A 15,328-nucleotide genomic window follows, 5' to 3' on the forward strand; every position below is an offset into this window, starting at 1 on the left:
TGTTTCCAATCTGTGTTATAAAATCAGAAATTACTGGTTCTAATAAATCATTCAGAAACACGAAGTAACTGAGAATTTTTATAACCAGTAAATAAGATGAACAGAAATAAAATAATTTAATCTGTAAAAACGTACCAGAATCTGGAATACTCTTATTGAAAATTTAGGAAGAAAATCAAGTCCACTGAATTCACAGTGTCCCCTTAAGGAAATTATTCCCCTCTAGTATCCGAGGTTTGATTTGGAATATAACCTCCCAGGGTAAAATGATTTTAATCAGTAGAGTATAGATACCAAAAACTCTACTGTCAGCGAATCAATCCACAGCAGGAAAGTACACGAAGAAAAAATGTGATTTTAAGAAGAAGGAAGATCAGTCGGGTTTTAACTAAAAAGTTGAAAACATTTCGGTTATCAACTAATTTATTGAAAATAATTTTTGGCCATTTAAAATTAATTAATAAATAATTAAAATAAATTTTGTCCAAAAAATTATCTCTCGATCATTTGCCAAAGCCGAAGCCGAAGCGAGCGACGACGACGACGGCGCGAGGGGGGTCCCTCTTTCCAACCCTTTTAACAATTAATAGGAGCGTTTATTTATTTAAACTCTCCTATTTTCCTTTCCATTACCGATGAGGGACTATTGCCTTTTTCAATAAAGCATTAGAGGACTTTTCAAGTTCCCAACCTTTCAAGTTCTAAACCTTTCAAATTCCTCTCCTTCCCTTTATTTCCCATCAATTCTTGCTACATACCCAACACTATTTTATATAGGTTAAGCAACACTTCACTTTGTTAATTGTCTCTTCTTTTTTGTGTGTGTGTAAAATAAATTAATCAGACATTGGGTACAAGAAGGAGAAGATCAAACATAGAAACAGACACTTATGTACTAATGGAACCTGGAAAGTCAGAGGAATTTGTTACTGAGGAAGAATTAAGAGACAAGTTAAAGAGTTGGTTAGAAAATTGGCCAGCCAAAACACTGCCACCAGACCTTGCTAGATTTGAAGATAGTGATGATGCTGTTGAATATTTAGTAAAATCTGTTTGTGAACTTGAAATTGATGGAGATGTTGGTTCCCTACAATGGTACCAAGTTCGTTTACAACAAGACATCATATGAAAGGACTCTCGATTTATTTTTAAATAACAGTTAATGTAATTTTCTTTATATCGTTTTAATTTTATTGAAAGGAACAGGTGATAATGACTAAAATCAAACATGGATTGGGTAGGGTGAGTTTAATTCAGGTGAAACTTTTTTTTCTTTTTTTTTAAAAAAAATATTTTAAATTTAGATGAGCTTTTATTTACTGATTTAATTAATAATGTGATTATATCATCATTAATCACGTGTACAAAGTGATATTTTAAAATTAAATATATTTTTTGTTGATAAAATATAGTCACGAAAGGGCATATTGTTGAACAACAATGACATAGGTGATAGATGAATCCAATTTATAAGGATGATATTTGATGAATCCTTACTCAAAATTCAATTCTATATTTGAACTTTTCTCCTTATTTTTATGATAATTTTGACTTAGTGATTTTATTCTTTTAAAAAAAATATTTTATTCATATAAAATAAAGTTGAGTGATTTGATAATCTAAATGATATATTTATTTATTTTTCTTAATCGTTAATTGTTATAATATTTATGATTAAGAAAACTACGTAACATATTATTTACATATCTAAACATGAACTTGGAGAAATTAGAGATGAGCTTGGATGCGCTCGGTGTGCGCTTCATATTTCTTGAAAAAAGACATTATTATTTCATATGGCACATAATTATTTTGCGTTAACAAGTTAAGTCCAAGTAAAACAACATATAACAGAAATAATAGTTTGATTTAATTAACTTGAAATTAAAACCTAACTAGTTATATCTTCGTATCTCAAACTTACGTGGTATATTCTTCATTTTAAATCTATTTTATAGATGCTACACATTTTCAAGTTTAAAAACCCACACATTTTAAAGAGTCTTTCTAATTATACAATATTATAGTAAAAAAATTGATAAAAACAATTCAAACTATGAGCTGATTTGCATCAACTTATTTTTTAAGTTAAAACAACTTTTAAGTATTTTTCAGCGTCAATAAAATAAGTTCAAAAAACACTCAAATAATTAAAAAAAAATGAAAATATCTTCCTCTTTTAAATTGACATATCCAATCATAATAATGCCACGTAATTAATATCAATGTATAGAACATAGATGTTTCTAGACAAAGGGCAAAAATGGAAATAAAAAAAAAGTTTGGAATCTTTCATCCAACGGTTCAGATCATTCCAAGTTACTAATCGTAAGGCCAATATATTTTACAATATTTATATCCACAAAGTTCTTAAACCCTACTGACTGAACTCACCGGGTATAAGAAAAAGAAAAATAAAAAATCTTCGAAGGTATGTTTCTTCTTGAATTTTTACTATATCCATTTTCGATTAGCTTAATGTTAAAAAGAGTTTGCATTTTATGATACAGATTGTTGTTATTTCAACTTGTTTCGTTGTATCCATTTTATAAGGTTAGGGTTCTGATCATTTTCATTCTGTTTCTTGAATACCATTATTAGTACTGTGAATTATAGTTATGATATGATCGTGGGGGTTTACAGCTACATTTTTCTTGGTTTTTTGTACTGTGATACATTTGAGCTGAAGGTCTTTCGGAAACGGTCTCTGTATTGAATCTTTTTTTGTTTTGGAGATCAGTAGTGACTAGTGAGCATATTGGGTGCTGATTGCTGATAAAAATAGGATCTTTAGTATTTTTTGTTGATGGGTTTTGATTAATAGGGAGATTAGTTCATGGCTGGTTTATTTTTGGTAATTTCCGCCGGAGGGAACTGTAGGATGAGGAATGTATGTGTCTTGTGCTCTATAATTGTGCAGACTCTTCAGTTTTGATGTTGTACCTGTGTCAGATTCTTATAAAATGCACTACTTTTGGAGAATCCGACAAGCACCCTTTTACATTTTTGAAGAGTGTGAGCAACATAAGTTGTATGACAAATATGGAAGAGTAGGTATGTGTTTGCTTTGTGCTGTTTTGTATGATTATGTTTGATTGAACATGTTTATTGGACTGAGTTATTAGTAGATTCTTTTAAGTGGAAGGAACTATTAAAGAAATGGGAAGTTAGTTTAAATGTGTTTGATGTCAAGATGAATTTGAATTCTTTGGAGTCATGAAATGGTGAAAGTTGTATTGAGTAATTTTCTTGATGGGATGGTTCACATATTTTGGAATGTCACTGTTATATAAATAGAGACGAAATATGAGCTTGGAGAAAAGAAGCCATCTTTTTCTTTTGTTTTATGCTGTTTCGTGTCATCTAGTCCCGTTCAGCATTATGGTAGAACTATGCTACTATCAAAGATTTCTTCTAAATCCAACATCTATTCTCATGTTATGTTTAATATGGACTCCTGTTGTTCTGTTCTTTTCATAGGTTTGAAAGATGGCTTTATTCAACAGAATTGGAAATATGCTTAAACAGAGTGTAAGCAGACACACGAATTTGGAATCGTGTGCCTCTAGAACCTCACTTTACCAGGCTATAAGAAGCATGTCTTCTTCAAAGCTTTTTGTTGGAGGTAAAAGGATTTTGTTCCCAGTAGTATGCAGTTACTATGTTCTTTTCCTTCCTTTTGTTGCTCTATAATGGCGCCAACTATCCCCTGCAGGTCTCTCATATGGCACTGATGAAACCTCTCTGCGAGAGACATTCTCCCAACATGGTCAAGTGATTGAAGGTACTTGATTTATGTTTTTACCTCTGATAAAATAAGATTTTGCAGCTTACTCCAATTATGTGGTTCATGGAGCCCATAAAATTGATGTGCCCTAAACAAGAAAAACAAATTGACTACACAATGATGTGTAACTCGTGCAGCTAGAGTTATTTTTGATCGTGACAGTGGGAGATCCAGAGGGTTTGGTTTTGTTACTTATACATCTGCTGAAGAAGCATCAAGTGCCCTGAGTGCCTTGGATGGCCAGGTAATGATGCCCAGGTTTCTTTGTGGAGCACCGGTGTCAGTTCTTCTCGAAGAGTGATATTTCTTGTTTTTTGTATCACTTTGTGTAGTCAGAGTGTCAGGCAAGTTATGTTATTTTCCTAAAGATGCTATCCATCTTAGTCCACTCCATCAATGATGGTTCCCATCTAATAGGTTCTATTACACGAAAATTTTGTAACTTCATGTTAGTGTGCCTTTATAAATATTAAGATCAAATTGCTTCCGGCACTTTCTTACCGCTAAACGAGATGAAATATTTGAACAACTTTTTGAGACCAGTATCAGGTGATAATTTCATGTTGTTCCTTCCGTTTTATTCACCGTATTCCACTGTCAATTACTGGAAGAAATTGATTAGTTAGCCTTAGTGACAGGGTGGTCTTTCCATCTAGTGCTAACCAATAAGGTTCTATTGGGTCAGAAATCCATCAGGACTTCATCTTGTTTTCCCTTTCTTTTATATCATGGACAAATTACATTTTGCTATTTTCTTCCGTCATTTGAGAATGAATTTTTTTTTGGAAAAGCTTTTGGGACTAGTATTGGGTAAAATCTGTCTGCGTAACTTTTGCAGGATCTCCACGGGAGACGGATAAGGGTGAATTATGCCACAGAAAAGCGTCCTGGAGGATTCGGGCGTGGTTCTGGTGGAGGTGGATTTAGCTATGGTGGGGGAGCTGGAGGTTACTCATATGGGAATTATGGAGGTGGTGGTAACTATGGTAGCAACAACAGTTACCCTGCAGGTGGTGGCAGCTATGGTGGGGATAGTTTTGGGGCTGGATATGGTGGTGGGAGTAGTGGAAGTTACAATGCTGGTGTTTCCGCTAGTAATGATTTCTTGGACAACTCTGAATTTGGTGGGAGCCCTGGGACCTCGCACAATGGTGGTGAAGAACAGCTTAGTGCAGACCAAGGGACTGAATCTGTAAACAATGATTTCACACCAGGTGTAGAAAGGAGCAGCAGCGACGACAATGATGAGCCAAATGACTACGCCAACTCGAGGAGTTGATAATACGTCCTCATATGCTATTCACCAACTTTGGCTTTGATGAGTACATGTTCACAATACGTGTTGAGTTAAAAGAAAGTATATTCTATTTCCAGCAGGGTTGCTACTGGTTGAATGCTTCATCTAAGTTTAATCAATCTGTAGGATTACACTCTACTCGTTTCATAAATGTTTCAAGTTCATAGAGCTCTCCAAGTACTGATTTTGTGCAATGTACAGTGCTGAATCTTTTCCTACCCGCTTGTTTCTTTTAAGGCACTTGTGGTGACTTTCTTGACCTTGTGGCTAAAATGAAGATTGTGGGCTGGCATTAGCACTTTTTGTTTACTTGATAGGCAATTAGAAACATGAAAATGTGTGCTAAACTGACTGGAACCCATAATTAGTAAGTGGAAGTGCTTCCTTACATTACATTCGACAACATCGATGAACACTCAATAAGTTGCTAATTGCCTGCGTTTCGAATAACTGCATATTGATACTGAGAGAAAATAATAGGTTAAACTGCTGGCATTTGTTTGTTTCATAAAGAGTTCAGAGTGAAACTACAAGCCAGCAGCAAACAACTTCTGAATGGAAATACAAGGTTGCGGAATCTCTACGAGTCATTCTACATAGAGCATCACTTACACTCTGATATAATCAGTTTGGCACAATACTACAAGAACTCTCCTTTCCTCTTTTCCTCCATTTGGTGCCCCCTCATCTTTTTGCTGGGGTGGGGAAGGGTACATATCATATATTTTACAGCCACTTCCAGGTCAATTGAAAACAACCATTCAACTTATAATGCACATTCAGCTGTTGCCAAAATCTTCAGAGATGTGCAGTGGTCATATTATTAAACAGCCCAGAATGGCTTTGGAGTCGCTACCGCACTTGAGCTACTTTTCAAAGGTCCGTCAATTGCTTCATCATTATCGTCGTCGTCGTCATCCCCATATTCCATTAGCTGGACTAATGTATCTGAGATGCACAAATCAAATCAAACAATTATACATACACTCTCATATTTCTCAACTGTAAAAATGAAATAGACAAGTTATGTCTGATAACAACTACTACTACAAGGCCTCAATCCTAAGCTACTTGGGGTCTCTTATATAGATCTTCAGTGAACTTCCACCCATTTAAGCTAATCTCATGCTGATATAATACAAAAATAAGAAGTGGAAGATAAAAATAAAAAGTAAAATAAGTTCTACCATGTTAATAGGACTCAATGGATTTTCACACTTCCACTTAGTAACAAGAAATGCAAGAAAAAAAAGGGGTAATGAAGATAGGTAGGCCATTGCTAATAGACAAACCAAGCAAGAGTTTATTGAAATCTTGAGACTGAAAAAGCTTGAGTGATGGCAAATACCTGGTACAATTTTACTTGGTGCTTTGTCAACCACATTGTTATCATGCACTTTCTGTGAGGATGATTGGAACTTTGGTGGCGGCGGCGGTGGAGGCATCATTCTAGGAGGTGGCGGCGGCAGCATTGAACTGGATAAGGGCTGAACCAACTTTCTGTGAGTCGGAATACCAATTTTGTCTGTATCACCTTTCTCTGAAATTCGTTCCTGAAGCATTAGAAGCTCCATAGCCTGCAGTGGATTCTGGCAACCAGAAGGGGGAGGGGGAGTCCATCCAGAAAACTTAGAAATTCCAGGAAAAAAGGAGGTAAAAGTTTTGAGTTGTTCGAGAACATTCTTTTACTTGTATAGTAGCAGGCAAGGGAAGTTTAAAATAAATGCATGATCATAAGAGTTATTGGTTGACATGAATAAATTGGACTCAATCGGGTAAGATGCAGCTTGACTTTTTTTTCTCACTTGCTACAAGGAGCTTAGATCAACATGTTTAGAAAATGCATATATTGCAGATACCAATAGAAAACATTTTATCTTCTAGAGTAAAGTTGAAACAGTTTGAAAGCCTCACAGGCAGAATGTATTGTGAGCTCGATCTCATTACCCTTTTAGTACTTGAAGCAAGTTGATTAATAATGTGCATTTCATATTAGCATATTAACATTTAACAGAATGCCTAAACCAGAAGGGCATGGCATCTTTGCATCGGCACCATAAAACTGAAATTGCACGTAGCAACCCCATGCCTCCTCCGTATCCAGAATCCTGTGAAACATACAAAGGTCCAACAGAGTTCCACAGCCTGTTAGCTTCATACAAGGTCAGAGAAATTACCTGGAATATCAAGTAGAAAAGGTTAGACCAGAAATGAGTATATGTTTTATAACTGAAAAATATCTCAAGGGAAGGAAATTTGGGAAATTTCTAACGCTCCATATACAACAGCAATGAGATGAAAATTTAAAATGAGAGACAACGAAGTCTTTTTTTAATAGAAACTAAGATGTAGGATGAATGGTAAACTAAGTTTAAAAGAGACCCAAAAATAAGAGAATCTGATAAATCCCAATTTTGCCAGTCATCATGCTACACAAGGTGTACTTCATCCTTCTATTAATACCATTTATATAGTGGAAGGTGAAGTGAAGAATCTATCATAATTCATATACACAGCATAGTCCTGTGCAGAAGATCACTCAAGCAGTGAGAATCAATTAAAGGCAATTAAGGGACACAACTTCAGATATAAAAAGGCAGATGCACAGGCTATAGATACGCCACATATCACCAATGTTTATGAAGGCTTTGTTTCAGAGCATAAATTTGGAGAAATCACAGGAACTTCGTGATTTGGTGGAGGCCCTCCAAATGAGGAATGGGAGACAATACAACTTCAGTGACCTCTAGTCACAACCACTAGGGGAAACTTGTCTCACATTAACCAACATCTTTCTTCAGTTATATTGTCACTCTAGCAGTCGATCTGATAGATACTACATAGTGGGTGGTCAATGAATGGCTAAACAGAAGTAATTAGAGATGTTTTTGATTTCAGATTAGTGATACATGTACCACTCAATCTTCCACCAAATTAAGTTGGAACAGTAGCAATGGCTGTACTAATATATCATCTACAGTTCCCCCTTTGTATCTTATTTCTTTTGTTTACATGATATCATCTAACATTTTAGTTCTCATCCAAGAGATGGGCTTATCTTGGAGGCTTGGAGCAAAAATTTTTGCACAGCCAGTGCCCCGTTGGATACTTCCACAAGCAGATAGCGATAATAGAGGAACTTCTGGATACTCAAGTTTAGGTTCATATGCCAGAAATTATAACATGAAATGCTTTCAATATTCATTCCCCATCTCTGATCAATCATGAAGCTTTATGTACTTGACTCGGAGATGACCATTATAATTTTCTCATCAAAAGCCAGTTAAGGGCAATTGCCTGGAGATACCTTCGTATAGGTCAAGGAGACTAAGCACATACCTGGTTTACAGTTGCTTGGCCTTTTCCAACAGCCGGCAATTCTTGAAATTTACGCTTCTGTGCAGGGCGCTTGTCCTTCTCAGAACCTGTACTTGTCTGTGAAGTGATGCTTGGTCCCGTTGTTGCTGGAGGAACTGTTGAAGTGACTGGAGAAGTAGATTGCCTAAGAGCCAAAGCAACTTGCTGCAAAGCAGTGGCTTGGGGATATATACCATCATAGCCAATATAGCTTGTTCTACTTGTAACTAATTGATGAGGATAACAACTGGTGGGAGGTTGAGATGGCACAGGATCCAGTGAGCCTAGAGATTGAGGTACTGTACCCTGAGAAGCAACACCAGTCCCACCTGCAGCTGCAGTCACGGGAACTGCTGCTGCTGTTGAGGAGCTCAAAATCTGTGCAGCTACATTGGCTGTGGGTGTGTTATTGACTTCTGATTCACTTCCAGAAACCTGAACGCTGGCTAACGGTTGCAGTGGAGGCGGAACAGCTCCATAAACCTTACAAGACGAGACTCTGCAGATCGACAGTCACACATATGAGAATTCAGGACTCAGCCCAACAAAAGAAAAAGAATCATAACAAAATAACAGCCCACATAAACCTCTTCTGAATGAAAGTTAACAGGCTGCAATCACATTTCATATACTCAGAGCAACATGCATACCTAGAAGCACCACACTCTGCACAAATAGTATCCAAAAGATTTTCTGCCAAAAGCTTCGCACGCTCAAGACTTGCACTGTTATTGCTTGATATGAGTAAATGCAGAGGTTGGTGAACATCTGCACATTAAAAGAGTACATTTATGAGGAATAACTAATCTTTTTTCATAGCTGAGGAATCTAGCCAGTGGCACACTATTGATAACCATTCTTATCATGCTATGGAGCATGGGAAAATAATTGCATCTTAATCAACACATAGGCACCTTCTCCCTGTCCTTCATCTGAATATCCCGAACCACGTCCTCTTAGCAAGACAGTTGCTCCAGTTTCATTCATAATGTGATTTATATACTGATCCTGCACTTACAAAAAGCCAACCACCAGCACAGAAGAAAATCTCTCCAAATGGACGGAGATGTCAGAGAGAGCTCAGAACATTAGAAACTCTTGGCTTTCTATCAATAAGAATAAAGTTTAAAGGAGCACATCAAGCATCATAATGCCAAAAGAGATAAATAAGATAATTAGCCAGGCAGGATAGAGAATGGACTACACCCAAACTACTGGAAGAAACAATCATATAATTACTCAGACCATAATCTGATCAATAAAGAGAATACATGATGCCAATATCTGATCCATAACAGAGATGTAACAGCTGAATGAACTTCCCCGGTATTTAAATTTGCCAGCAAATCACAGCATATAGGTAAAAGAAATTGATAAGGCAAATGGATAGTAAATCACAAAAAAAAAAAGGATCCAATTTTTATGCAGTTAAATATGCGAGAATTCATAAATTGAAATATGTAAGGAAATTAACCCTTAATAGGCAACATACCAAGATAACTCAATAAATCAGGAGAAATGAGCAAAGTTAGATTAAGAAAGCTCACATTTGGTCCACGAATGCGCACAGTAATATTTGCTGATGGATCAGTCTCAAAGCCCAGGTACACACAGGTACTCAGCAGATGATTAACCTGATGATAAGAGAGTCAGAGGTTCCAGTAATTTTCTGGCTTCAGGTCCTGTCAAACCTCAGCAGATACTACTTACCTTTAATCCATTGTTAACAGGACCTTGCTTAAGCATTTCCTCCACTACAGCAGCAGCACGATCAACTGCTCTGATCCTCTCAAGTGTTGTTTCTAGCTAAATCAACCACAGTACATGTAAATACACCACAGCAATCACTTCACCCAGCAAAGTAAGAGGTCAAATAATAAAACTTGAAAAGGTTACAGAGAGAAGTCCCACTTTAATGAATAACAATTTTTTCATCATAGTGTGACCCAAGATAAGTACAATTTCCCCATGGAGAAGTGTTTTATAAAATAAAAGATAGCCTGAAACTTAAATGAGACATTTCTCCACTCAACTTTTTTCTTTAATTTTGTTCCTAATATAGCATCCCCAGACCCCTCTTTGTGGGATTTCACAGGGTAATGTTGTTGTTGATGTTGTTCCTAAGATAGCAAAAGGTTATTAGTACCTTATACTTTTATGTTTTCAACTCTCGCTAACTTTGCCAGGTCAAACATTTACACTGAATTTTGGCTGGATAGATGAAAGGTGTAGACATTTTTTAAAAAACGTAGAAAAGGTTCAGAAGATAGGAATATGTTTTGGGTTTTGCTTTTTAAGAGAAAAGATATTTCCAGATTCTCCAGTCATGTGTAGTATACATTGGATAAAAACGGGGAAAAAAATAGCAGTAAATGAACTCTTAACTAGAGAAGATGAGCAGAAGAATATTGGTGGTAACCACTTCAATGGTTAGAAAACGCAGAAACCAAACTCAGAGAAACAAGTTGACACAAAGGCAAATGTATTAATTAATTAATAATGCACAGAAAAATGATTCATCTATGCAATTTAGTGATGGACAAAACTTTATCAGCAATCTTCCTGAACCAAATGGTGCATCCAAACGCAAGTAACTAAAACTGCTTACATGTGCCCCAGCAGAAATATGAAGGTATAGGGGTTTTTCACCATCAGAAGGTGCGCTTGGAGGCTTGTATTTACCCCTGCAATAGCCACGATAAATAAGTATCACACTGTAAATAAGGGCTAAACAATAAGCAATATAATAAGACTTCATGGTGTGCTACCTAGTTATAACCACAGCACCCGTGCTCTTCTGAATCTGCAGAAACAGTGATAACTGATCAATAAATAATGAGCATAACCTTAAGATAATCACATTTGCTTCTCGAGTCATCTTTAGTCTTACAAAACCCATTAACAATATTCACCTCTTCCTGTGTTTGGCGCTTTGTGAGCCTGTAGCGAACAGACGGATCAGCATCATTAATGACAATTTCTCTTGCTATCAACTCATCCTGAATTTTCGGCTGCAATAGCTCATTGGAAAATCAGAAGCGATCCAAACAAAAAACAGATGATTCTAAACAGCATTTCGTAGAAGGGTAATAGAAAAATGACACGAAGAACATGCCTGATTCAGTATAATTTCCTAGGATGGGTAACAAACACATTAACTGTTAATTTGCAGTAAGACAACTGCAGGAAGTGAACCAGAGGACTTTTTCTTTTCGATGATGATATAAGGAGGCAGATAATTGGGCAACGCTTACTGACAACAAAAGCAATTTCTTCCACCAACAAAGAAAAGGAAGAAATCATGCATTTGGATAATAACTACTACAGCTAGGTGACAACCCTCATGTAATAGGGGAATACTTCCAAACTACAAAATAATAAGCAGCATCTTCTCTGATGATCTTACTTGAACTGATTTTTGGGCAATAATTACAGGAAGCTGCTGCACTGTAGTAGCACCAATAGCGGTAAGAGGATTCGTAAAAGCAGCACCCAAGACTGGCATCACGCCAGGTAGTGTGATACCAGCAAGAGAACCAGTATTTGCCAATGGAAAAATCCCAGATACCGCTACCCCTTCTGGAACGAATGTCTCCGCAGGCTGATCCCACTTTCTCCGTTTCCTGGAAGATGTTGAAAAGTTATACCACCAGAAGAGCTTACTCTTCTTATTAGACTACAAAGCTGTCTCTCATCATTTTTCTAATATTAATTAATCAATCAATCAAATTGTGTATGTTATTGTTTCTTATTTCTCTTTCCTCTTCTGCAGCATAATGCAAACAAACCAGCTAATATTTTTAAGTCAACCCAGATTCTCTAAATTCCTAAAAAACAGCTAACCTTCCCGGTGAAGATACTACTACTGCCCTCACCTCAATGCTGCTTCTTCCCGCAGAGTAATAATTTCATCTCAACAAAGTACTAATTCAGTTTCTGAACTTTTTCAATTTAGCATCAGAGCAAAAAGGACACTGACAAACTCATGGAACCAATAATACATCAAAAGGATTAAAATCATGGGAGAGAGTCATGTGAAACCACGAACTCAATAAACAAAAAATCCAACTCCTCAGCCAAAAAGTTTGGACCAAAGTTAATTACTGAGTTAGGTCAAACCCATATCTAATTATGGCAGCTTAATTAGAACTACGTAACTGTTCGTTTCTACTTTTTAGAAAGAAATCAAAGTAGTATTCTACTAACACATATACCAGCTGAGCTAATAGGGTTCCGGAAAGGGATTCTTAGCAAAAAAAGGTAGAGGGGACCAATCAATATATGAATCAACTTATCTCAATCCCAAACTAGTGAATGTAGATACAATGAATCAAAACTATTGATTTTGACCTAAGTCGGTGATATTAAGGGGAATTTAGATCTAAATTGAAGTGATTTGCCTTCAAAAAAAGCTAAGATTAAAACTGAAAATTTTATGCACCTTTGCTTCGTCGATGAAGAATTGGAGTCTACGGTTTCAGAAGATGAAACTCTAGGGCAATTATCCTCCGTCATTGATGAAGAAATTTCTAGTTCGTGCAATTGAAACGCTTCTTCTAAATCAACGGAGCGGCAGAAGGATTGAATTTTCAGGCAGATTGAGATTTTGGATTCATCAAATTGTAAGAATTTGTGGTTTTCAGAATCCGTAATGGATTTGGATTTTGGTACCAAGGTGAACGGCCAAATGCGGTGAAGACTTGTTACATGCATGTGTACGAAACGGTTTGATTGATTAATAAAATAAAGTGAACGAAAAATCACAAGCTGGAATAGCTCAGTTGGTTAGAGCGTGTGGCTGTTAACCACAAGGTCGGAGGTTCAAGCCCTCCTTCTAGCGAAGTTACAATTTTTTTTTTTCAAAATGGGTTAGTTTCATGTAGGTATGTATCGGTTCGGTTTATTGATTTTTGGATATGTTAAACTATTACCCAAACTAAATAAGATACTTTGTTATCGATTTTCGTCTTTAACAGTTCGATTTTTTGTTTGCCCAATAAGAAAATGTTTGTAAAATAAATGTATGACTTCTCCAATAATCTGACACGATAAGACAATAATTTAACTTTACGAATGATCATAATATAAAAATAATAAGAATTGATTCAAGAACTATACAAGTGCAACATAAAGAGAAATTAAGAGAATATGGTTCTTGCTTTAGGTTTTGAGATTTTGTATAACGTGAAGTTGTGAACTCTAAGTCAGTGTAAAGTGTTTAATGAGCAATGACAGTAACCAATAAGGTACTGAGATTAATATTTAATATTTATATATGGATAAAATAGTAAGTTATAGTCTGGTTTACCCTATAACCCAATATTAAAACCCAATAAAAGTATGTTAACCCGATAACTTGATAATTTCTTTTTCACAAAACCATTATAAAGCATATTAATCCAATAGCCTAATAAAAATGAACCAATAACATTTTTTTTCGCTTCAATTTACACACTCCTTCACATTCGTTACACTTTGTAATCTCAAAACTATCATTTTACTAACGATTGTTAAAAAATAATAATAAATAAATAGGTCAAGTGATATGAATTTTTATGTGAATATGATATTTTTGCACAAGGCAAGTAAAGAACACATTCTTTGAGGTGTTAAAGATAATGTGGTTGAGGCTTTTATTCATACTCTAAGAAAGGAATGAGTTGATTTCTTAAGTATTGAACTTGACAAAACTAAAAATTAATATCGCAAGCAATATATCAATCTTATTAATTTAAATTTTATTCTACTAACTAAATATTCTTTTTTTGCATTATTAATTTTTGAAACTTGTTCATGGAGTCATGGAAAACATGAACATCAATATATTTTTGTATATATGGTTTGAGCATCATAAGCCAAAAAATAAAATATAAGAAAAGATTGAAGGGGCATTCCGAGAATTGAACTCGGGACCTCTCGCACCCTAAGCGAGAATCATACCACTAGACCAAATGCCCAACATGTCTCTTCAGCGACTAGGTTTAATTTATATTATATTTAGCATCCAGCTTCACTATTATAGATATATTACTTATTCGCGTAGAGTGTTTATACCAAATGAATACAACTTACCACAATTAAATGATTTGATGGAGTGAATGTAAATATTAATTAATCATAGTTACTAATTAGATTATAGTTGTATATGTTCATGTATTCATTGATTTAATTACGTTTAAACAACACACATTATTATTGGACTTGTATAGTAATAATAAACCTCTAGTTATTATATACTCTTTAAGTTTTGTTTATTTGCATAGAGTGAATATCTAATCTTTAATCATTTAAATTATAAAACGGAGTATATTTATTTTCAAGTTTGAATCCAAGTGTGTTTTTCTTTTTCTTTTACAATCACTCAATCGATTTAAGTATATTTGAATAATTAAAATTCATAACAATTTGATATCACTATCACATTATCATCCACTTTCATCACTAATCATCATCACCGTTTATCATTATCAACTATCACCACCTACAATGTCATATTCTCAATCACAATTACCATCAACCGTCAATCACCATAGTTAATATTTATATCATCATTAGCCACTATATATTTACAATAATCGCTACCAACATTTATATACAACTATCCATCACTACATGTAATGAACCATTATTATATAATATAAACTACTGTTATAAATTATCATCATTAACTATCACTATCATACACCACAGCTATTTGTTTGCTTGCGCATACTATCTCAATCATTATTATCATAATCTACTATCACCCTAGTCGATACCCACAACATCGTAAGTTTGTTATTACTCTCACTAACTTTTTTACTATGAGGATAAGTAGTAATTTGTTGTGTAACTAATAAAAATGAGTATCTACTACTACGATGTACTTTCTTTAAATTAGTCACGAG

General features: G+C 35.2%; 3 protein-coding genes and 2 non-coding genes across 10 annotated transcripts in view; 3 read left to right on the forward strand and 2 right to left on the reverse strand.

Moving 5' to 3' along the window:
• LOC107010824 (protein CHLORORESPIRATORY REDUCTION 7, chloroplastic) overlaps positions 1 to 1,258 on the forward strand; it is an 8,803-nt gene extending 7,545 nt beyond the window's left edge. Inside the window, exon 3 of the mRNA XM_015210096.2 lies at positions 845 to 1,258. Within this exon, the coding sequence (XP_015065582.1) occupies positions 845 to 1,129 (285 nt within the window). The 3' untranslated portion in view covers positions 1,130 to 1,258. The remainder of the gene's footprint in view (positions 1 to 844) is intronic.
• Positions 1,259 to 2,320: 1,062 nt separating this feature from the next.
• Positions 2,321 to 5,357, forward strand: LOC107010823 (glycine-rich RNA-binding protein 4, mitochondrial-like). Of its 4 annotated transcripts, XM_015210094.2 has the most exons (6): positions 2,369 to 2,431; positions 2,511 to 2,553; positions 3,481 to 3,625; positions 3,716 to 3,784; positions 3,925 to 4,031; positions 4,626 to 5,357. In XM_015210094.2, exons 3-6 carry the CDS (start codon positions 3,490 to 3,492, stop codon positions 5,064 to 5,066), a joined length of 753 nt encoding a protein of 250 aa, XP_015065580.1. In that variant the 5' UTR covers positions 2,369 to 2,431; positions 2,511 to 2,553; positions 3,481 to 3,489; the 3' UTR covers positions 5,067 to 5,357. The 4 variants fall into 4 exon arrangements, with proteins under 4 accessions (XP_015065579.1, XP_015065580.1, XP_027770137.1 ...); XM_015210093.2 differs by lacking the exon at positions 2,511 to 2,553 and having other exon boundaries at positions 2,321 to 2,431; XM_027914336.1 differs by lacking the exon at positions 2,369 to 2,431 and having other exon boundaries at positions 2,438 to 2,553.
• Positions 5,358 to 5,504: 147 nt separating this feature from the next.
• LOC107010822 (protein RIK) lies at positions 5,505 to 13,149 on the reverse strand. Of its 3 annotated transcripts, none has more exons than XR_003576427.1 (12): positions 12,883 to 13,149; positions 11,848 to 12,064; positions 11,354 to 11,452; positions 11,210 to 11,244; positions 11,050 to 11,125; positions 10,152 to 10,247; positions 9,989 to 10,075; positions 9,356 to 9,449; positions 9,092 to 9,209; positions 8,424 to 8,940; positions 6,433 to 7,192; positions 5,505 to 6,032 (listed from the first exon to the last, which is right to left on the reverse strand). XR_003576427.1 is itself a non-coding variant. In XM_015210092.2 (12 exons), the coding sequence occupies exons 1-12, from the start codon at positions 12,954 to 12,956 to the stop codon at positions 5,908 to 5,910; spliced, it is 1,779 nt and encodes a 592-aa protein (XP_015065578.1). In that variant the 5' UTR covers positions 12,957 to 13,145; the 3' UTR covers positions 5,505 to 5,907. The 3 variants fall into 3 exon arrangements, 1 of the variants encoding a protein (XP_015065578.1); XR_001455752.2 differs by having other exon boundaries at positions 6,433 to 7,261; XM_015210092.2 differs by having other exon boundaries at positions 6,433 to 6,673; positions 12,883 to 13,145.
• A 58-nt stretch (positions 13,150 to 13,207) lies between these two features.
• On the forward strand, positions 13,208 to 13,281 carry TRNAN-GUU. Its single transcript has one exon. It is a non-coding gene; the product is annotated as a tRNA-Asn (tRNA).
• Positions 13,282 to 14,326: 1,045 nt separating this feature from the next.
• On the reverse strand, positions 14,327 to 14,398 carry TRNAP-AGG. The gene has a single exon. It is a non-coding gene; the product is annotated as a tRNA-Pro (tRNA).
• Between the last annotated feature and the right edge of the window lie 930 nt (positions 14,399 to 15,328).

Source organism: Solanum pennellii, chromosome 2 (genome assembly GCF_001406875.1).
Source record: "Solanum pennellii chromosome 2, SPENNV200".
NCBI classification, from domain to species: domain Eukaryota; kingdom Viridiplantae; phylum Streptophyta; class Magnoliopsida; order Solanales; family Solanaceae; genus Solanum; species Solanum pennellii.